General features: G+C 36.3%; 1 protein-coding gene across 1 annotated transcript in view; it reads left to right on the forward strand.

Moving 5' to 3' along the window:
- Positions 1-21602, forward strand: part of LOC139148468 (nose resistant to fluoxetine protein 6-like) — a 44427-nt gene extending 22825 nt beyond the window's left edge. Inside the window, exons 3-15 of the mRNA XM_070719930.1 lie at positions 5792-5876; positions 6352-6457; positions 7382-7599; positions 8059-8229; positions 9001-9094; positions 9637-9729; positions 9973-10141; positions 10928-11007; positions 12094-12222; positions 13913-14054; positions 17384-17570; positions 17989-18131; positions 20272-21602. Coding sequence (XP_070576031.1) covers positions 5792-5876; positions 6352-6457; positions 7382-7599; positions 8059-8229; positions 9001-9094; positions 9637-9729; positions 9973-10141; positions 10928-11007; positions 12094-12222; positions 13913-14054; positions 17384-17570; positions 17989-18131; positions 20272-20445 — 1791 coding nt within the window. The 3' untranslated portion in view covers positions 20446-21602. The remainder of the gene's footprint in view (positions 1-5791; positions 5877-6351; positions 6458-7381; positions 7600-8058; positions 8230-9000; positions 9095-9636; positions 9730-9972; positions 10142-10927; positions 11008-12093; positions 12223-13912; positions 14055-17383; positions 17571-17988; positions 18132-20271) is intronic.
- The last annotated feature ends 3195 nt before the right edge of the window (positions 21603-24797 follow it).

Here is a 24797-nt window from a genome sequence, read left to right on the forward strand (position 1 = left end):
GACAGATTCTAGTATCGCTAGTATCGAAGCTAGAGTCAGTCCTTGGAAGTCGGGTTTGGCCAGAACTGTAAGACGGTGAAATCTCTGATATATATATCGGATATTTACGCGCGATTTGAATGAATCTAGTATCGTCCATAATATTCAACATCACCAAAAATCCATATCAGCTCGCTGATTCGTTTCATTGTGAAATTAGTACAGTGAATTATAAATCACTGAAAATTATGTTCCTATATTTCATTGAATTGATTAAACTGTTTGATTTTACAGTATCTATACTATCGTCTGGTATCGTAGCTGGAGTCAGTCCTTGGAAGTCGGGTTTGACCAGAACTGAAAGGTGGTGAAATCTCCGATATCGGATATTTACGCACGATTAGAATGAATCCAGTATCATCCAGTATCGCAGCTAGAGTCAGTCCTTGGTAGTCGGGTTTGACAAGAACTGTAGGCCTAAGGTGGTGAAATCTCCGACATACCGTAGGCCTACATCGGATATTTACTTGCGATTTGAATGACTCTAGTATCGTCTAGTATCGAAGCTAGAGTCAGTCCTTGGAAGTCGGGTTTGTCCAGAACTGTAAGGTGGTGAATCTCCGATATACCGTATATCGGATATTTACCTGCGATTTGAATGAATCTAGTACCGTCTAGTATCGAAGCTAGAGTCAGTCCTTGGAAGTCGGGTTTGTCCAGAACTGTAAGGTGTTGAAATCTCCGTTATATATCGGATATTTACGCGCGATTTGAATGACTCTAGTATCGCTAGTATCGAAGCTAGAGTCAGTCCTTTGAAGTCGGGTTTGGCCAGAACTGTAAGACGGTGAAATCTCTGATATATATCGGATATTTACGCGCTTATTTGAATGAATCTAGTACCGTCTAGTATCGAAGCTAGAGTCAGTCCTTGGAAGTCGGGTTTGTCCAGAACTGTAAGGTGTTGAAATCTCCATTATATATCGGATATTTATGCGCGATTTGACAGATTCTAGTATCGCTGGTATCGAAGCTAGAGTCAGTCCTTGGAAGTCGGGTTTGGCCAGAACTGTAAGACGGTGAAATCTCTGATATATATATCGGATATTTATGCGCGATTTGAATGAATCTAGTATCGTCCATGGGGTTCTGTCATAGTATCGATATTAGAGTCCCCAAATCGCCGGTAAATATCGGCAATTTCATAGACGCGGCTTCCCATGGAACAACCACAGTTCATTCTAGTATCGTCTAGTATAGATATTAGTCCCGAAATCGTCGATATGTCAAACTGCGATACTAGATTGTAAATATCCGATATTTAAAAATTGTGCAAAGTCGCGCCTTCATGGCCTGTTGCTGTCGACAACTTCTTTGTATTTTAGCTTCAGTGCCTTGAGCTTGCAGTGGCACTGATCTGCTGTCCGGTTTAAACCTCTCTGTAGATCCTTTTCTGCAATTTTTTTGTACACGAGGCTGTTGCGACACATTCTCTTTAGCATTCTTTGAATGCTTTCGTCTGCCGAGACTCAGATCAGCAAACCTATTCGGTCGTCTGACCAGTTATTTCCACGAGATGTATAGAGCTGTGTTCGGCAGCCATGACCAACGTGAATATTGTATGTTGGTTGTTGTTTGTTTATGTTACAAATACCTGTCGCGTGAGGGCGTTTGAAACGCCTCTGAAGCGGCTCGGTCCGTCCACACAGCGATTTGCGGATAGAGTTAATCCCTACAACGGCTCAGGTCGGGCCGACTAAACCGTCTCAAATCTGAAACGCTTCAGAACCACTTCGGAAGGTATATCTAACCCAGGTAATGCTACACAGATACCCAACCATTGTTTTGACATTCAAATGATGCACTTTGATCAATGTGTATCATTATTTAAAGTAGAAATGTGATCTGCCTTCCTTCAATGATTGTTTGGTGAAATTTTTATCATTGAAAACAGTGGAAAGTAGCAAAGTGACTCAAAGTTTAGGTTTTGTAAGTCAGGTCAAGCAATTATGTGCATCTTTTATTCTGTGGGACAAAATAAAAAAAATATTTTATGTAAACTTGTTCTACCAACTTTTAAACACACTAACCCTAAATATTTTTCATTTAAAAAGAATGTGAAATACCAAATGTTGTTAGTTTGCCTTTGGCACAATAATTAAAAATAATAAGAAAGTTCCTGTATACAAACCCACCTATTACGGTACATGGATGTATGGTACAGGAAACATACTTTGCATTCAATTTGAATTTCACCATTTTGTCACAGTACAAATTACTGTAAGATTGGTTGAAACCACTTTAAAAAGGGAGAGAAATAGAATGTTTTCTCTCACTTGAACAAAAATATTAAGTTTTACTAAAACTTCTAGTCATAAATGTATGAAGTAGCATTTCCTTTTGGCAAATGACACATTTGTTATTTGTCTAAGAAAAACTGCCAATGCAAACAAAATGGTGTTCTATGAATCATGAAATAAATGATAAATGATCTGTGCATGATATCATATTCAAATGTGATCACTGACACGATAAAATATGTTTTAATATATGTGTAGATATGTACATTGAATTCACACTATGGTATTTCTTTAAAAATGGACGTTATACGTGTAGTTGTATTTCCATCATTTCAATGTTGCCAGTAAAGTAGATATCAAGATGATGGCAATGTGAGAGTACTATGGTCAAGTTCAGCTACATTTTAGAATAGTGGCAAGTCACTTGTGGAGCCATGTGATGTAGTGGTATGGCTAAGTAGAGGGATTGTAGTTGTTGATGGGATCAAGTCAGTGTTGGGGCAATGTACATGTACCGGTAGTTGTGAAGTAGAAAGGCTATTGGCAGAGCTGAGTGGTGGGAATAATGGTAATAATGTACCGTACGCGATCAAGTTTTATGTCAGAGCCAAGTGGCCGAATGCTCCAGTATCTAATAAAATGCAGTGCCAAATGCCATTGTAAATGCCATTGTACATGTACATAGACTTTTCAGGTGAAAAACTTTGGTTATCCGTTGTTGAAATAGTTGATAATCCGCACAATTTAAGAACTTTTGTTGATTTGGCATTATCTGTTCGAAAACCAGACAGAAGTTCACACAGCTGTGTATAAGGCAAGATTTAAACAAAGGAACCTTTGTTTAGTCTCACATTTCAGGGTTAGCGGTACAAGGATTTTCAAGTTAGTAGCCACACTTACTCAGTGTGGCTAATTTGGTCCTAATTTAATTAGCAACACGCAACTTTCATTAGCCACACATACTAAATACTGGTAGAAACATATTTCAGTCTTCAAGTTTTTGATGTGATACATTCATAAATACATACACATATACATAAATATATATATATATATATATATATATATATATATATATATATATATATATATATATATAATATATATATATACGAAGTATGCGGTTCGACTTGTCCGATACAAAGTGCTCAATACAAAAGTAGAGCGAGATATATAAGGGATGCTGGAGAATTGATTTTACAATTTCATCTCTACAACGTTGTTTCGTGAGTCGCGAATACACGACGTCTTTGTTTCACGTTTACTTTTTACAAGTTATGATTTCGCAACTCACGAAACAACGTTGTAGAGATGACATTGTAAAATCAATTCTCCAGCATCCCTTATATATATATATATATATATATATATATATATATATATATATATATATATATATATATATATATATATATATATATATGAGATAAGTGAGGTTTTACATTATTTATATATATATATATATATATATATATATATATATATATATAGATATATATAAGAGATAAATGAGGTTATACATTTTTTTTCACTGCAAAGGCTACACAGACAGTAGACATGATGTTTAAGTAAACTAATTAAAACATTTGTAAAAACACATTCAGAGACACACAAGACCTTATAAACATTTTTCAAGAACAGACAAATCATCATTATGTGATTTGGGAAAATTGTTTGAACTCAGACCAAAATAAAAATGAAAAAGAGTAAAATATTGATGAACATGTTACATCCTCATCTATATATACTCTTTTGTTGTTGATTTTGCAAAACCTGTATTGAACTTTATGATCAAGATCCCCAATGGGGATAGGATTTCAATAAAGGCTTACTTCACTTTACTTTATGTGCTCTTACCCTAGTTAAACCCCGATACAGAAAGGTGATGAGCGTATAATAGATCATTACAGTTAATAAGATTACTTTTCCGATCAGAAAAACTATTGAAAAGGTGTTACAACAATGGGACATTGAAGTTCCCGCGACAGCATCGCCAGGAAAATGGCACGTTTTGCCAGTACCTTCATGAATCTGTGTCCCTCCGTACCCCCATTACCTAAATAGAGAATAGTCCCACTCCGCACATCCGCCATTGTTTATTCTCACTCAAGGCCACGATGCGACGTTGGTTTTCCTTCTCTAAATATGCAATTTCATTTGTTTGACGCTATTATCACTTCATCAGTGAAGAGTTTTTACCGGTGACTATTACAACTTTCACTGCTACGTCGTTGTTTTCACAAGATGTAGACCGTTTGATATTGCAATGTCGACTTGCTTTTATCATGTGCAGTCAATGCACATGCCATGCCAGCTGGTTTACGGTTCACACAATGCTGTTGATCGACAGCATACACGACGTCTTTGTTTCACGTTTACTTTTTACAAGTTATGAATAATGTGGAAATTTCACTAAAATGTCGCTGATCCAGGGATTGTGTAATCAGTTTGATTTGATACTGCGATATGAAATACTGTGTCAATAAAGCTCAGAATTGTCGCTGAGTTTTGCTGCTTTTGGCTATGGTTGTCTATCTCAGTATCAACGTGATCGGAAGGCCAGTTCATGGAGATCGCGAGAATGTAATTGTAATATTTTGTCTTCCTTTACAATTTCAAGTAAGCGCTTTAAATAAAGAGTTTTTTTATGTTGTCTTTAGCATATCAGTGGAAAAGCATTAAGATTTGGACTGCTTAGTTTTATCAATTTCGACGAAATCAGCTGTCGCCACGCTTTTGAGATCGTGGCGAATGCCGATGGGTTTTTGTTCGCCACAAACAAGTTTTAGTCGCATTTTGCGACTGTGGCGACCTCTACCGCGAACCCTGGACCATGTAAACCATTTCCTTCCTAATCATTTCCTATTTTGAGAATCTTTGAACTTTTGCCTTTATTAATAGCAAAATAGCTTATTTAGACCTGAGTGGTGTACCTTGTTTTATTCAAAAGCTCTTCATGAAACACAGATATTTGTAGATTTCATGTCACACTACAGGTATCAGTAGACTTGGTACAAGTCTGTGCATGAAAGAAATTTTTCAATGCGGTGTTGTAGAGTTATTGTGATGTAGTGGAGTTCTTGCAATGAAGTGAAGTTATCACAAGGTTGCTGGCATAAACTTAGAGCATTCATTCACCCTAGACATGCACAGATGTTACACTTTCGTACAACTCAGTCAAAACCGTATAGTCTTATTGAGTTGAACTCAACCTCAAACTCATGTCAAAGTGTTTCACATAAAAAGTAACACTAAATTATGCGTAATGACTTGTTGAAATGACTTTATTTTACCAAATCACTGATTTGAACCGAGTGTATGTACAGTACTACCAGTAGCTTTATACGATATTCCTCAAAGGAACCACTGGTCATTTTATTTTTTTAAGAAATAAAAACGCTTTCAAAAAGGTAAAGAGAGAAACTTAATTGAATGTTAATAAAATGATTTAATAGCAGTCAACAGATAAATACATATTGATCATTAATAGAAGTTATGTCTTCTCATTTCAGACTGTACCAGTACAGTGGGGTTTGTGCACTGTGACAGAGTGCAATGAAACAGATGTTGCTAATACTTTAGATCTCTTCATTGGTGGTGAGTTTTCAACATTCAACAAAAATATATAAATGAAAACAAGAAGAATTGCTCTGTCTACTGTTGTTAATTTGGATTTTTGAATTAAATACACAAAATGAACTCTGGGTATTTCCATATCATAATTTCCAAAGTTATCCATCAGGAAATGTGTTCTCATTGTTTGATAACATACAGTAGTGAATTCATTTGTTGCAAACAGTATTTGATAATTGCTTCCATTAATTAATTTACACTGCAGTGACTGGGCATTCAATATTATCAAAATCATGGCGTTTTGTAAAATAATTAAAGGGGAAGTTCACCAATAATTTGAAAATTCTATTCCTGCTTCTATTGTCTGAAATCTGTCAGTTTGAAAACTGTAACTACAACTGTCCTTGTTAGAGTGAGTTATTTTACAAAGTGCATCATATTATTAAATCCAATAAAATAACATATTTTTTCCTACCGTTTGCACACTTGCATGACATAGAAATTTTAGGAACAGAAGCAGCTGTATCTGTGCCCCCAAGTGGTATACCAGTAGCATGTGCCAAAGACCCTCCAAAGCCCCACAGCATTGGCTTCTACTTGACGGTGTAAGTAATTCTACATCATTGCATTTTGTTTCAACTATATTTACATTTTCATATTCTATGAACACCAATGCCTCCCTACCAAGCACTTTCCCTTCAAAGATGAAAATAGTTGGATCCCCAATTTAGAAGGTACATGTAGTAAGTGAAAAAGGGCCTAGCAAATTCATACAATTGATAGTGTATTCAACAACTTATCTTGCTAGGTTTACTGGCACCAGTTATCATGTTTGGTTTACAAGCAATGATAGGTTTACTAGCAGCTAGGTTTACTAGCAGCAGTTATCATGTTTGGTTTACTAGTGCTAGTTATCATTCCTGGTTTCTGGCACTAGTTTTTTGTCACTACTTTGTTTCTGACACAAGCTATCATGCCAGGTTTACAAGTACAACTATTATGATAGCCAAAAAAACTTATCATTACTGTGTCTGGCTGAATTTTGTAAAATGCATTAACTTTTGTAACAGCTCAATTTGTTGCACTCATAGTCAAGGGGAATACATGTATGAGTTGAGGTACTAGTCTGGATTGTAATGCCAAGGAAAGAGTAAAGTAATATACAAATCAGAAATTTCGCTTCAAAACTAATTTTTCATTTTCACAGAATATTAGCATGTCATTTTAATATCGCCATAAACCGAGGTGTCGGTTGTAAACACCACTTTCAATCTTTATTACAAGATGGCAAACAATAAGATTTCAGTGTACAACAATTGAGAAAGTATCCTAAATGGCTTTTGCTATTATTGACTTTTGCAAATTTCTTTGAATTGTTTTTCTCGAAGTGACATCTGAGTACAACCAATAAAGCAAATAAAGCAATAAAAATGCATTTTCTCAAATTCATCAAGCACATTATTTTTTTTCTGGAGTTCAACATTCATTTGATCAAATCAAATTCTTACAATAAAACTCCTTTATTTCAGTGTTTTGTGCTGCATACTTGCATCCTTGATGTTGATTGGATGGTTTCTAGATATCTATCTACAATACGCAGCGAGACGTAGAAGTGGCCTGCCTCTCATTGATAAGAGTTACCAAGAAGATGGTGGTGATGATGAAACAGCTAAACTATTAGCCAATTCAACTAGAACTCAAAATGGAGAACCACATGTGTACTTTGCCAGTAATGAGGAAAATACCAGTGAGTATTTATGAACAAATTGTAAAACAAAAAAGCTATCTTTAATTTGATTTAAACAGCAAAACCTGGACAAAATTGCTTTCAATATTTAATGTGTCAAAGCACATTTTAATCAATCTCCTGCTGAAGTGTGAAGTTACTCGTAAATCAACATTTTCTCCGTACAACAGTAAGACTGTAAGAGCACTTTTTCTTTAGGAAATTGTGAGGAGCAAGGCAAATGAAAAGAAATGACTGATTGCATTTGAAACATCAATGTGATGTACAGTTTTGTTGGGTGTTAAAAAATTAAACAACTAGAAATCCAACTTACTCTGGGGACAGTTTACTCTTCATCATTTACTATGTAACCATGATACAGTTTTAGACGTCTACCTTCTCGACTTTTTTGATTAGTTCAATGATTTACCTCACATTCAACTCACTGACTGTAATTCCATCTGTTTGTTTTTCCATCAGATTTCCTTCAAGAATTCTTTCTTTGCTTTGCATTGAATCGCAATGTTGCCAAGATCATGGATACCAGCCAACCAAAGAAGGCAATACGTTGTTTGCATGGAATTCGTGTACTCAGCATGTTGTGGGTCATACTTGGTCACTCATTTCTTTGGCATTCACTGGTCCCCCTTGGTGAGTATGTTGTTAACACTGTCCTATAGTGTAAATTTGGGCTTTCCAGAGATGATGTGAAAAAAAGAGACTGTGTGTAGTATGGACTGAAGGCTCACTGTTCCAGTAAATGTCAATTTCATGCTCAAGTGACTGTTCATGTAATGCCATACAGTGTAGTTACAGCACTTCAAGTGAAAGTACATGTAAATACAGTGTGCTATCTGATATAACTATCACTACAGAACTACTGTATATTGACAATGCAATGTTCTAGTTAATACAGTCACTACAATACAAGTTGTTGATGGTCCATCGTGATGTAGTGACAGCCATTGCAATACTGTACCCGGTAAGGCAATATCCTGGTGCCTACATGTATATTGCATTGACTGTAAATACAGCATTCTTGTGACCATCTACGGTATGAAGCTTCCTGTATCAGTTCAGACAGTGCTCATTTGACAAACAAGATGGTATTCTATTACCTGCCAATACAGAGTTCTAGTAACTACATGTACAGTGCTGTAGATCCTGTCAAGACTGCCAAGACTGTGCTTGGGTGACAGTCAGTGACAGTCAATACAATGCTGTGGTGACCGTTAGTACAGTGCTATGCTGACAGTCAGTACAGTACTCAAGAAATTCTGTAGCCATCACTTCAGTATTATAGATAATCACTGACACAGTGCAGTGGTCGTTTGAGCAATGACTAAGAATTCAGTTCCACAATAAGGTTTCTGGTGATAAATGTTCTTGAACTTTATTTAACCTTTGGCACTCTTTTTGCAGATAACTACATCACTGGTTCTTCAATTCTTAAAGACTTCACCTTCCAAGTCATTAATAATGCATTTTTCTCAGTGGATACATTCTTTTTCTTGAGGTAAGGTAAAGTCATTATTGTGATAGTGGGGCGCCATTTTATGAGTGCGGCACTCGTTTATTATTCAGCCTGTTAAAATGTGAAGGCATGGTCCAAATCAGCGAGCAGTGATACTTCTATACACATCTTTCAGTTAGCACATTTACACAAACCAATTTTGGTTTGAAAATAAAATCAGGAAAATAATGCATAAAATTTGTAGCTATTGGGGCTTTAATGACAAGTGATAACCACTTAATATGTTGGAAACCAGCTACATCTAGGTAACTTTGCCTCAAGAAAATATTACCCACCCTGATTGTTTTATCTCACATTTATATACCGGTACCTGGTGTCTCTGGCTCCTATCAAGTTTTCACTTGTATAATGCAAATGCACTTATGTGCATTATACCAAAAATAAATTTCAAAATGCAATAACAAGAATTAACAGAGAACATTGTCAGTGACTTTGCAGAGCAGATTGTAAAGTTAAATAGCAGATATACTCCTCTCTTTGTCATCTTTTTGAAAACATTGTATTTATTGTCATGTTTTTTTCAGTGGTTTGTTGGTGACATACCTTGCAATGGACACGCTGGAAAGAACCAATGGTCGGCTACCGTGGTTCAAATTCTATTTCCATAGATATTGGAGGTAAGACACCAAAACAGTTATTTCAATCTTTTATGAAATCTCTCATTTTGATCTATTCAATTAACTGTTTTCTTATAATGTTGACAACGCTTTGTCATATTTTACTAGAACACCCCTTTAATTCAATTTTATAACCAAGTTACAAAGTTGTGTCTGAAATCTCAGCAAAGAGAAATTGGTGATTTTCATCACACCTGTAGTCTGTCATCAAACTCAACATTTCAAATTTCCTTTTTTCACCAGATTGACGCCTACATTGGCAATGGCTATTTTACTGTGGATGTATATACATCCCTGGACTGGTCAGGGACCATTGTGGTTTACAATGCTTCCAAAACCATATTGTGAAAAATATTGGTGGAGCACTTTGCTATATATCAATAATTTTGTACCAAATTCTCTCACAGAGGAGGTAGGAAGACACAAATCATTGTTTTCAATTCAACCCTTTGTACACCAAATGTTCAAATGTTGGTGTGACCTTGATGTGTTCTTCTGCACTGTTGGACCTCTCCATTCCGAACTGGGGGTTGCTTTGTTTGACCTCTTCATTCAGAAATGGGGGTGGCAGAGTAGGATCTATCCATTCAGAAATGAGAATGAAAGGATTCAGTTTGTCAAAATAATGAGATAGAGTATCTGCTGCTTCAATTTTGATTAAGTACTTCATGATTCACATTTTGATTTGATTACAAATTCCACTTACATTCAGCTTCCTCTTAAAAATCTTTTGTTTTCAAGAAATAGTTGTGAAGAGCATTCTCTGTTTATGTATATATGAGGATTCTTAAAAAAAATTTTCATGATAGACTTCAAAAGTACATGAAGATATAAATACATTGTATAACTGATAATAAAAGCCTCTGTGCTTTCTAAGTGTTCATTTTTGGGGGGAGGGGTGTATGAGAAGGTGGGGAGAGGATGTGGCAGGGAGGGGTCATATCAGAATTTGAACCTCTGAGTATGAAAATATGACATAGTTGAATCATAGCTGTAATCTTTGAGATATAATGTGCATGAATTCTTTATGATTAAAAAATGATTCATCATGTTAAGGTTATACCGTACATGTATATTAGATTATTTACTGACAATCTTGTGTGATTTCATCTACATTCACAACAATTGAATTGTGCATTAGAGCGGATTTCTTTCCTCATACCAAGACTTTGATCTCTTTTCTGTTTTGTTTTAACAGTGTATTGGATGGACGTGGTACTTGGCGAATGATTGGCAGTTCTATGTAATCACACCACTGATAATTTTACCGTTGTTCAAGTGAGTATTCCATATTGTATGTACTCCTGTCAGTGAAATTCCTTGACAGCTATTGTCACAGTAGAGATATTGACTACTGCTTTATAGTGTACTGACCCCACATCTGTCTGATTATTCACAGAATGTGTACTTTACTTTCCCATTGATTTAATGTAATAAAAGCAGATGATTCAAAAGACTTCTTGCATTAAAGTTTTTAAAATCCCCTAAATGTAAACATATACACTCAGTGTGACAGTTTTGGGACAACCTCAGTTTTCGGACATTTAACGACATGCTGTTCGTTGTACTCACTTCACTCTGTATTGATAGCGTTTTAAAAGTCGTATGACAGCATATTAAGTCAGGTGACTCTGCTGTCCCGTTTTGGATAGTTCTTTTTCGGTAGAAGCTATTCCAGGCGCTACAAACTTGGCGAAGTTAGCCACACCGTACGATACAAGGTGTTGAATGCAACACACGGGGACAGCCCATGTCCGATATCTAAGCACCACACACGTCGAAATATAGTTGCGTCGTCCATGAATTAAACGTAGCTAATTTATCACGACATTTTTACAAAAAGTTTTCTAAACACATCGAAATTGGAAATGGGGGGTTTGAAATTTCAAACTATCAATATTTAGCCCCTATATGATGTCCGATTACTGAGATAGCAGTCCAATTTCTACACATCTACATGGGGTCAACAATTTGGCAACTTTGACCCCTAAATACCACTTCCGTGGTGTTAACAGTTTGAGGATAAACACAATAAAGTTTCGAAAGATATGGTAATAAGATTTTGTACTGGTTGTCATTTATGAAACGTCTTTAGGCAAAATTAACTACCCTGTCCGAAAACTGTCACACTGAGTGTATCAAGGATAATTTGAAAATTACAAATTATATACTGACGATGTAGTCTTCATATTTAAAAGCTGGTGCAATGTTTTATAGCATTGTAATAAATTCAACTTTGGTAAAACGAAAGACTCAGTGTCTGTAGTAATCACTTGTCTTTCAGTAATTGTATGGTAATGTATCACAAAATAATTTAAGTCCTGAGGAAAGATTTTTTCATCTGCATACGATCTCTTTTTTCAGATCGGCAACTGTTGGTTTTGGAATCTTGTTTACTGTGTTAAGTGCATCGTTTGCAGTTACTGGTGCCATTATGGGTCATTATGGTTTTGTTGTCAATTTCTTGTCTGGTGAAGGAGGAGCCGCAGGAGGGTAAATCAGATTTGTTTATTGTATTTATCATGTTTGTTTTGATTGCTATATTGTGTATATCATCTCTATTCTGCATGTTGTGTTCATTGTGTTTATTGTGTTTGTTGTTTGTATTGTTTTTATTATGTTTAATATGTTTATTGTGCTTATTCTGTTTGTTGTGTTATTTGTATTTACCTTGTATATGTTGTATTAATTTTGTCATTTTTAGTTTTCATTGTTTATTCTGTTGTGTTCATTGTGTTAATTTCTTTTTGTTTATTTTTATTGTTTTTATGTTCATTGTATTTATTATGTTGATTGTTTTTGTTTTCATTTGTATTTGTTGTGTTTATTGTGTTCATTGTCTTTATTGCTTTTATTGTGTTTATTGTCATCTGCACCAGTAGTCTTTGTCAGCCATTTCCATGGTTTGGAACACAAGTAACATTAAATTCTACATAATTTTGTAAAGTTAGAGTGTTTGACCTCTTTATAGCCACGCATTATTGAGCTGGAATTTAAACCATTTCATTTCTGAATGTTTGTTAAAAGTTGCCATTATCAAGTTAGGGAAGTTTTTATTTTCATGAAGTATTGATAAATCATCAATTATTACTTTATACATCCAAATGAAAATTGCTGTTCAAATTTCCACCAGAGAAAATGCTGAAAAAGTAACCAGTGTCGGTGGTTCAGATTTTATAAAAGTGCCAGTGTTGCAGCCAGGACTCACCCTTGCGGCAATGTCTCAAAATGGACACTCTTGCATACGGTACTACGGGTCACCTCAGGTGCACCCATGAGTCGACTGTGTTGGGTGTACCGGTAGTATGCAAGCAATATTATCTGTCACTGACGATGACCTTTGTTTTACAAGATTATTTTTGAGGCTTACATTTACATACTTTCAGAGCTATGATTAAAAGTATAAAACGCTGCACTTGATTTTATAACTTGCTTGTAGTCAGACTTAGCTCTGATTGGCAGCATAGTATAAAGTTACAATTATTCGCCTGAAATTCAAACATACTTGTAGCGACGCAGTCAAGCTTGAATTTTGTTTAGTGAAACTAATTTTTTTACAAAATCATACAAAATTTGATTGACGGTTCATGCATGTTGTCCCCAAAATGTTAAACTGTCCACCACAACAATAAACGGTAGTGGGACAGTGTCCCCTCCATTAAAATTCTAGGCTGCAACACTGAGAGTACTATCACAGTAAAAAGGTGCCAACTTCATTAACTGTGATCATGATGTGCTGTATGTTTATATTTTTATAAAAAGAGGAAGAAAAAAATTCATTATACATGTCATGTATAATGAATGTTTTTCTTCCTCTTTTTGTGAATTCTTGTCATTCCTTCAAAACTTTCCATCGACCAGTCTTGATATGTAGTGTACACTGTCTGATGGTGATCTGGTTATATTTGTTTCACTTTCATGAAAAACTTTTTGTTTTGTATGTTGCTTGTTAAACAGTTTGGTATTTATTATTCTGCTTCCCAGAAAAAATTTAATTCAGATTTGTTCAAATTCTCACAAAATTTTCTGACAATGTGTTGTTTGCATTTCTACAACGTTTCATATGGTATGTGCACTATGACACATCCCCAGAGTAACACTTCCGATGAACAATTGATGTCATAAATAATGTACAGTTCATTTTAGTAACGCAGAGTGACACACTTACTTTTTGTTTTCACAGTTCCAACGCAAATACCCCAACTTACCCAGACTATGTGTACATCAAGCCATACTGTCGCATTGCTCCGTATCTAGTTGGAATGGCTGTAGGATATGCCTTGCAAAAAATCAGAACAAAAAGTATCAAAATCTCATTGTCACCTGTAAGTATACGTTAACAAATATTAAGATTTGCACATTTTTATCGTCCTGCAAAATTAAGACATATTAATGAAATTTGTTTACTACCCAATTTTTGGTGCAACTTCTTCTTTTTCAGTGGCATACTTTGACTCTTCCACAGTTCATGAAAATACCCATTATGCATTGTAATTTGTATACACAGAGATCGTGTTGTATTGACATTAAAATACCTTTGTTTGATTTGTGTGCAGTAGAAAGCAGTGAGAAACACAAAGTTATACACAGCAAAATGCCTCAATACTTTAATATTTGCTGCTGTGGCACATGTATGTGGCCATGCATGGCTGGAAAACAGTTTAAAATGCTGTTAAGAGTGTTAGAAAGTACCAGGAATTATGATGTAGCATTAAATGAATGGAAATTTATGTGAGTGTACAGTGTACAGTGGATGGACAGGGATCAGTCTATAGTCTGTTAAGCTGTTTGATCATGTAATTTATCGTACTTCAACCTGCACAATTATGAACTTTGTATGAAAATGTACAATACATTAATATTCTTTGATTTGAACTGTGCTGTTCAAGATACATTGCAAAACCAATTGCTGTAAATATTCTGCAAAACATAGGAAAATTTACATTTTCTGCAGTCTCACATGAGATCATCTGAAACAAGCATAAAAGGTCATTGAATACACAAAAGAGCTGTACTAATAATGGGTCAGTGCTTTTGCACACTACACACGCCGCCCTGGAAGATATCATATAATGCATTGCTGTAAGGCCAACGCCTAAACCGGAAATAGGCTCATTTGGCGTCAAGACACCGAGGCGAGCGGATCGGCTTCGCTCATCCAATCTTGCCGCATATGGCAAGCAATTGCGATAATGACGAATGCCTTATTTCCAAAAATCAGTAAATGACATGCTTTATCCATTCCCACTTCAGTGAGACACGTTCCCTAGTCAGTAAATGACAATGCGGCCGGGGTACCCCAGGCCTCCCACAAGTATCAGATTGTTGTAGCGAATTCGAAGCAAGCAGCTTTTCTCACAGAAACAAGTTGCATAATGTACTCAGTAAAACGTTGTCAGGTACATGTAACATGAAAAGTGACTGAGGTCGAAGTGACTAAGGCACCGGGATTGATCTGACCACAAACAACGACAAGAGGGTGTGAATACTTGGGTCGAAACAGACGGGGTCGAGGTGACCTGCTGCCCCGGCCCCAGCTAATAGGCCTAGCGGCCTGGCTATGTTTACATAAGGCGTCCACATTTTAGAAAATTGCTAAAAGTAGGCAGAAAGAAAGCCCCCATTACGTGAAAACGCTAGGGGTCGATAGGGGTCGGCTGACAGTTTGACACATTTCGTACCATTAAGAGTCGAATGATACTACATTGACTGGGTTGACCATACGACTTTCATCAAAAAACGTTCGGGGAAAAGTGAATACATTGGATGTTTGACCAAACTTTACAAAGCATCAATTTTTTAATCAAAAATTCATGCGTAGAACTAATGAAAATTCGTAAAAAAATACCACTGCCTTGTACATCAGGCAATAAAATGTCGTTGGCATGAAAATGAGTTTACTAGAAAATACACAGTGACTCTTAAAATTAGTTTGAAAATTTAGCGTATTTACCGCGGTATAGCTAGATGGCCGTCATTTTTAAGTGAAGATGAAGTGGTGGATTCTGGGATATCATCCAGGGCGGCATGCACACTACACTACGAGGTGTGAATTTTCATAGCGCCCTCTGTGGTGGCAAGGGTGATCCTCATGTGATGATTTGTGCTGCATCTTGGGAAACCTAACATGCTGGGGAAACATAGCCAGAGGGTTGAAATAAAAAAAAATAAGATATCTTATGTTTCTGTGTATGAGTAGTTTTCATTTTAGGTTATTACCTCTCATTTTTAATAGGAGCTCATACACAATTTTTTGACAGTAACATAAAAATGTCCATTCGCTGTGGGCAAAACGGCCTCTATTTTGTTCACTCAACATGTGACAATTTTTTGCCGCACATACGCTGAATGAGCGTAAAGAGAGCCAAATCAAGCTTAAGTGTAATGTTGAAAACTTCGCGGAATTTCCTAGCCGCACAGCTAAATATTCAGGAAAGAGATGCAGATTCCATTTCCTCATATGTTCCTCTGTCCATTATGATATTTCGGCAATAATTTCATGAAGGAATTCTTAAAATACGGAAGCAAAAAAACTCTATGCAAAAATAGGCGAAAACCGGCCAACAGCACAAAAGATCGTAAACTCATCATTTCATAAAAATAAGAGGGAAATTTAAAAAACTAAAACCATAGAGTTTTAGTTAACCTTCATGAGATGCTTAATCTCAAATATTGTGAGAAATAACAGCGAAATGAAAAATTGGTCCGGCAGATGTATTTTTCATTTTACGATGTGCCGAATAATCTCGATTCAAACAGAAAACAATGGCGTTTATGCGCGTCCGATCGACCGAACAGATTGCACACTTCTTGCCAGTTCAAATTTTTCAATTCTGAACCAATGATAATGAAATTGGCACGGTTATCCTTTGACTTATAAGCAAAAATCGTATCGTTTTAAATTTCTGAATTTCTTCGTAAAATGTTTTATTGCCATTCTATTTATTCTGATCACTGAAATATACTGTTGCCGTCAACAATATGGCGATCTGACGGCGTTTACATGTGCAGAACAAGGGTCTGAAATTGACGCAAATTAATCAGCAAGTGTCTCCTAAATTGAACAGACCAAATACCTGTCAAGTTGTTGTCTTTTATACAAAATTTGGGTGAATATGAACCATGAACATCGCAGTAAATTGGTAAAAATAACACGAAACGGAAGCGAACTGGTGTAGAGTCTCCACTGTGAACGTGTAGTGAACGTTATCGATCGATATTCTTTTGTTGCAAATTGATACAATGTTGTGTTGCATACCCGCGGATCGCATGGCGCCAAACTTGTCCAAAGAGCGCCAAAATACGCTGAGACATAAAAGTATCACCAATACTAAACAAACTGTCTTCGATTCAATTTGAGTGCAAGAAAACAACAGATACATTGATTTTATGGTACATAAGTCAATATATACAGGCTGTTATAAAAAAAATCATGATGTAACCTGAATATAGGAGTGGCAAGCGAGCAGATTTCGATCTATATTTTATTGAAATGGAATCGATAAAATTTTTGCTGCCGTCATTAACAACCAGCCGAAAGCATTGCCCGATAGGTGCGCTGCACTGACTGTTTAGAGCCCTTTTTGCCCATAGTCGATTGCCAGCATATGATGGAAGCATCCACAATTTTATACCATGCTTTTTGACTTCCCAGATATGGGCATCTCTAGCTTGGGCCCTGGCAACAGCCATTGGCGTGACTGTAGTGTATGGACTCTATGGCACTACACACGGACATGAACTGAGCCAAGCTGGAAACATTATGTATGCAATGTTCAGTAGATTTGCATGGGGAATAGCACTAGCATGGGTTGTCTTTGCCTGTCAACATGGACTCTCAGGTAAGATTTAATATCTGCAATATCCACTGGTCATAGATTGTCATCCTCCGACATTTGTCACAAGTATGCCATGTACATAAAGGCTTTATTGATGAGCAAGTGACAATAGAATGTGCTCTTCAACACAAACCAATTTACAAGTTACAAGTACAGCTTTACATCTGGTATGTGAAATTTCCAGCTATTATTTTCTTGATTCATAAATTTCATAAGATGGGGTGTAGAGTGCGTCAAACGTATTTGCAATGAAGCTATCCTGCAATGTCTGATCAATAAGAAAGCAACGTTTTGAGACATTAAACAGCTAGTCTCTTAAGATGCTATCTAGTCTCTTAAGATGCTATCAAGATTTGGTGGCATTTTATATGTAAATGAAGGAAACATCATTAAGGACAAATTTGAATGTCATTATTTACAGGAGCTGTAAATGATCTGTTGTCATCGAGTTTTTGGATTCCATTGAGCCGCCTGACATATACAGCATATCTTCTACACCCAATGGTCTTAGATTTCATGGTTTTCCAATTCACCTCACCAGCTCATTTCAAACCCAACGTAATAGTAAGTATTGTCAACCAATCGGTGATTGTGGCCTACCCCTGCCTGCAGATTTATCGAGACACACCTGTGTCTGTAACCTATGGGGTTTTATTGTACAGTAAGTTTCGGTATCAGAGGACGCGGAGTCCAAGAACTTTGACACGTTATTGGACACTACTTGACCTTTGACCTCATAACACCTTTACATCAACACGGGATGAAATAAGAGATTTTACATTTTTTACAAAAAAAAGTACATTTATTTCTTCACGTAGTGAATGATGGTCATTCCAAAACCTGTGAATTTGAGTGACATTATGCTGCTGACCTACAAATTCTACCATGTGTACTGCACTGTGTGGGTAGAAATTTTGTTCTATGCAGACCGTATATGTGCTTAGCAGACGTGCTGAACACATTCCCAGTCTACTTGTGCTCACTCAGTGCAGCGCCTGACAGACATCCTGAAAACACCCCAAATTGTGGTAAAATTTGACTAGGTGCATAATAATAAACTTATTCACAAAATACCAGGATTTATGTCCTCGTACATTGTATGCTTCAGTATTGTCCTCGACGCTATGTGTCTCAGACAATACCACCGCTCGACGATGTACTCAGACATAAATCTCGGTTCTTTGTGAATAGCCTTATATTATTGATAGAAATTAGAAAACCTAGCATGGTATCATTTACACAGTCAGCAAAATCTGTTTTGTGGCATTGAATAAAGTCTGCTAACTCTAGTGTTTGATTTATATAATTAGCAAAGTCTATTTTTAGCTTCCCTGATAGAGGTGGAGCTGTAGAGTTAGGTTGATTGATAGTGATGTCCATCATCCATTGTCTTTTGTCAATTTCATCCTCCTCCTCTGAAACCACAGCTCAGAAAACTTAGTCATATTTGATCACGCAGGATGATAAACATCAATTGGTTCATAGTAGCATGATTAGGAATTTGCATGTGCATTTTTGCTATATTTGTCGTAGTTTGTCAAACATTATTTTCTCTGATTCCTCTTCTTTGACAAATCTCTCAAAATTGTTGTTTAGCTTTATTTGGATGACCGTATTCAATGTTTTAAAATAAGCAGGAAATTTGCATGTTCAAATTACTAAGAATTTTTCCCGAGCTGTGCTCAATTTTTTTCACAAACCTTCTCTAACACTGATTGCCCATATCAAATTTTGTTTGTGAATTACCAGGATTGACTTCATTCAGGTTAATTCAAATAGCAAGGAAATTTGCAAATGTTTCAGGCTATCTTTCAGATTCTGGATCAAAACATTGTTTTCTCTTTACCACAAATAATGCCTGAGAATATTGTCATATAATTTACATATATTAGTATTTGAAATTTTATCTCAATTTTCTTCAAACATGCGCTAAATGTTTGTCCAATAGCAATCAAAGTTGTGTCATAGAATCCTAGGAAGACCTTGTTCAATTTTGTCCTGTAGTGGTGATATGTACATATGCTAATGTTTGAGACAAGTTTCCGCAAATTTTGTGAAAACATTGTTTTCCCTATGCTGCAATTCATACACCTTTGAAATTCAATATTTAGCTTCAAAGAGATGCCCTCATTAAGTTGTGTCAAAACTAAATAAAAATTTGCACATACAAATGTTTTGAGAATTTTTTAATTTTTTCTGCACATTTTCTTGGCCTCTCTGAACCTGTCTGTTTATGTCCAACAGAAATCAAATACGTTTCATAAGTTTGCAGACATAATGATGAAATTTGCACGTTTTTGGGATCAGTTTTCTCATTTTTGGTCAAAACACCTCACTCACTGACGACTTTTGCTTTATACTCATTATGAACTTCATATTTAGGTGCTGACACAATAAGGTATTTTATCAGATGACTGGGTGTGTTATCTGCACCAACTCATGTACAAAAAGATATTTTAAAGCACTATTAATGTCATGTATTTTCCTCTGTTTTTCACTCTGTTTGTAAAACACAGCTTCATGCTTTACTCTCTCAATCAATCAACAAATTTATTTGAAATAGGTTACCAAAGTCTGGCTATGTTCCTTTAATTTCCATGAGAAGATAACCTTGCAGTTCAGTCAATAAAAATCACACATTTGGGAATTTCCCAAATACAGTAAAATCAGGAATTAATGTTCCTTCTATTTTCCACCCTTACAGTCCTTCCACTTTGTTGGTGTTGCTGCAGTGTCTTATGCTGTCGGCCTGCTCCTATCCATGGCAGTGGAGTATCCAACGGCAAATCTGGAAAAACTCATCCAAAAGAGGATAACTTGCAGTTGCTGTTTCAGAAAAAGGAATGAAGATAACAAAACAGGATCAATTCAACACTAGAAATGCAGGTCATAGGTCATGACCTTACTTCAGATAAGTCGTGAACTCATAGTGATTGTATTGCTGCATACCAGTAGGTCATTACATGTAAACCAGACAATGAAGTGTTCACTTAGTGTTTCCTTTTCTCATATATTTTGCAAAGCTATTTTGACAAATCATATCAGTGTTATACTTTGACTTATCTTCCTCTTTCAGAAGTGATTATATCTTACTCTCAGTGAATGCTTAACTCGTATTTCGTGATTGTGTGTTTCAATGCAAAGGGACTTTGTGCAAAAGTAAAGGTCCACCAGATGTACTTCTTTTGTACCTGGTTTCACAAGCCAGTCCTCTTGAAGTCAGACACAAATCTCTATGAAACCGTGATTATTGTTATAATTTACTTGTAAGAGATCAAGCCATATAATCTAAGATATGGCATCAGTAAGTTTTGATGTGCCAAAATGTATTTGTTTTGATATTCAAAAACCTAGTATTCAGGTTATTGAGGGAAAGTCACATGATCATATCCAGCGTTTTATCCTTTTCAGTGAAAAATATAAAGTAATTTACAAAATACTGGTTTTTATGTCCAAGTAGACAGTACAACTAAGGTACATGTTTGGTCGAAGATGCATAATTTTGAGGACATTACAAATCTCAATGGAGGACAGATTATCGTATTTTATGAATAACCTTGTATTGTTATAGACCTTTTACAGGCTCGCTTTAGAAAAATTATAGTGTAGTATGTTTTGAACATAAACAGTTCATCAAGTGGTCACATGCAGACTTATGTATGTGTACAGAATGAAAATTAATCTCTTAAAGAAATAATTGATCATAAGAATCATTTCACATACCAAAAATTACCGTATTTTAATAAGTTTTTTACAGATCTTCTTTCAGTGTGCATTTCAGTTATCATGAGATGTATGGTTTATCAAAAATAATAATAATAATATCATATCAGATTTTCAGGTATTTACATGATACAGATATCAGGTCAGCTATCAAATTGCATGCAATAAACACTATTACTGGACTCAGCCTCAGATTTCAGGTCAGCTATCAAATTGCATGCAATAAACTCTATTACTGGACTCAGCCTCCTCTGGTAACAAAATTAATATGCAAGCATTTCATAGGTTAAAGAAGTAAATGAATAATAATACCGTGGTACTCTTTATCAACAATCAGGCCATTTTAATGTCTAGTTAAGTTGACTGTTTGAGAGGAATTACTTTCCTAAGGGGGAGAAAAACCTAAACGAGTGAGCATTACATGTATTTTCCTATGCAGAACTAAAACGTTAAAGGATGACCAAATTTGCACACCTACCACATTTTTTAATCAGAACATTGAAATCTTTTTACTTCTAATCAGTACTGGACTTGTTTCAAATGATGCAATAATGCCTTACAGCTAAGTAGTTTTCTTAATTTCTAGTGCCCTAAGTTTGTAAGTTTTTAATTTTTAAAAGGTACAAAACTCTTGACTTTCATTTAAACTCATAAGTTTGCAGACATACCATTTGGACATAGTATCACCTATTCACAGTGTATAGGTCTCTGTTCACTGTGTGTAATTGCTGTTCACAGTGTACGGGTCTGTGTTCACAGTACTATGGGTCTCTGTTCAGTCTATTGGCCTCTGATGACAATGTTTTGGTCTCTGTTCACAGTGTATGGGTCTGTGTTCACAGTATATTGGTGTCAGTTCACAATGTATAGGTCTGTTCACAGTCTATGGGTCTCTGTTCAGTATTGGTCTCTGTTTACAATGTATTGGTCTCGCTATAAAGTGTATTGGACTCTGTTCACAGTCTATGGGTTTCTGTTCACAGTGTATACCGGTAGGTCGCTGTTAACAGTGTATGTGTCTCTGTTCACAGTGTATGGGTCTCTGTTCACAGTGTATAGGTCTCTGTTCACAGTGTATGGGTCTCTGTTCACAGTGTATGGGTCTCTGTTCACAGTGTATGTCTCTGTTCACAGTGTATGGGTCTCTGTTCACAGTGTATAGGTCTCTGTTCACAGTGTATTTGTCTCTGTTCACAGCTAGTGTACATGTCTCTGTTTACTGTGTATTGGTATTTGTTTACATTGTAGGTTTCTGTTCACAGTGTGAGGTTTCTTTTCACAGTGTATGGGTCTCTGTTCACTGTGTATGGGTCTCTGTTCACAGTGTACGGGTCTTTGTTCACAGTGTATAGGTCTCTGTTCACTGTGTATGGGTCTCTGTTCACAGTGTACGGTCTTTGTTCACAGTGTATAGGTTTCTGTTCACTGTGTATGGGTCTCTGTTCACAGTGTATGGGTCTCTGTTCACTGTGTATGGGTCTCTGTTCACAGTGTACGGGTCTCTGTTCACTGTGTATGGGTCTCTGTTCACAGTGTATAGGTTTCTGTTCACTGTGTATGGGTCTCTGTTCACAGTGTATGGGTCTCTGTTCACTGTGTATGGGTCTCTGTTCACTGTGTATGGGTCTCTGTTCACAGTGTATAGGTTTCTGTTCACTGTGTATGGGTCTCTGTTCACAGTGTATGGGTCTTTGTTCACAGTGTATAGGTTTCTGTTCACAGTGTATGGGTCTCTGTTCACTGTGTATGGGTCTCTGTTCACAGTGTACGGGTCTTTGTTCACAGTGTATAGGTTTCTGTTCACTGTGTATGGGTCTCTGTTCACAGTGTATGGGTCTCTGTTCACAGTGTATGGGTCTCTGTTCACAGTGTATAGGTCTCTGTTCACAGTGTATAGGTCTCTGTTCACAGTGTATTTGTCTCTGTTCACAGCTAGTGTACATGTCTCTGTTTACTGTGTATTGGTATTTGTTTACATTGTAGGTTTCTGTTCACAGTGTGAGGTTTCTTTTCACAGTGTATGGGTCTCTGTTCACTGTGTATGGGTCTCTGTTCACAGTGTACGGGTCTTTGTTCACAGTGTATAGGTTTCTGTTCACAGTGTACCGGTATGGGTCTCTGTTCACAGTGTATGGGTCTCTGTTCACAGTGTACGGTCTTTGTTCACAGTGTTTGGGTCTCTGTTCACAGTGTATAGGTCTCTGTTCACAGTGTACGGGTCTTTGTTCACAGTGTATAGGTTTCTGTTCACTGTGTATGGGTCTTTGTTCACAGTGTATAGGTTTCTGTTCACAGTGTACCGGTATAGGTCTCTGTTCACAGTGTATGGGTCTTTGTTCACAGTGTACGGGTCTTTGTTCACAGTGTATAGGTCTTTGTTCACAGTGTATAGGTCTTTGTTCACAGTGTATTTGTCACTGTTCACAGCTAGTGTACGTGTCTCCTTTTACTGTGTATTGGTCTCTATTTACAGTGTATAGGTTGCTGTTCACAGGGTATGGGTTTCTGTTCACAGTGTATAGGTTTCTGTTCACAGTGTATGGGTCTGTTCACAGTGTACGGGTCTCTGTTTGCAGTCTACGGGTCTCTGTTCACAGTGTATGGGTCTCTGTTCACAGTGTACGGGTCTCTGTTCACAGTGTATGGGTCTCTGTTCACAGTGTATGGGTCTCTCTTCACAGTGTATAGGTCTCTGTTCACAGTGTACAGGTCTGTTCACAGTGTTTGGGTCATATGTTCTTAGAAGAGTGTCTTGATTTAGAAGTCTGCTTGAAGAAAGTACTTGATTTGAAAAATTTATAATGAATGTGGTGTTCAGAAAATTACAATGTATGAACCATGAATCCCCTCAGCTCAATCAGAAATTTTGTATTTCCTCTTTTAATAGTCATTTACATAACAGAAATGATTTGTAAATATTGATTTTTTGTATAAGTATAAAATTGAACTCTGACATAGAAATAATTTTTTAAAGACAACCATATTTTTATATAGTGCCGAATATTAGGCCAGTGAATACAAGCATTTCAATTGTGAGTTGTGAGTTGGTTTTGGTAGAAACTTTGCATTATGAATACTGGTACATCTGTTTATCAAATTAAATTAGATGTGTATTTTTAAAGAAGGTAAACTTTACATAGTTTGGCAATAAGGCTGTAGATAGACTGTCAATCATGATGAACATGATTGAAATGATTTAATCACGCAGGGAATTCCAACTGAAATCTGTTTGATTATTCAGTAAGCACTGCAAATGGTACCAACAAAGTCTGTGATGTAAACTATGCAAGTTTGAAGTGAAACAAGTTTTCAAGTTTAATGAAAGCCTGTTTTAATGTATTGTTAGTGCAATAAAACCAAACCTTTCAATTGTAGATGTTGCATGTGTAATTATTTCTTTTGCTCAGTCTCTGTCCTTATAAAGACAATGTTACAGTGTTTTGGTTTTTATGTGTGACAACTTAGTATCACTATATAAAGTCATTAATATCTATCTGGAATCATGAA

The sequence above is a fragment of the Ptychodera flava genome, chromosome 13 (assembly GCF_041260155.1).
Source record: "Ptychodera flava strain L36383 chromosome 13, AS_Pfla_20210202, whole genome shotgun sequence".
Taxonomy (NCBI): domain Eukaryota; kingdom Metazoa; phylum Hemichordata; class Enteropneusta; family Ptychoderidae; genus Ptychodera; species Ptychodera flava.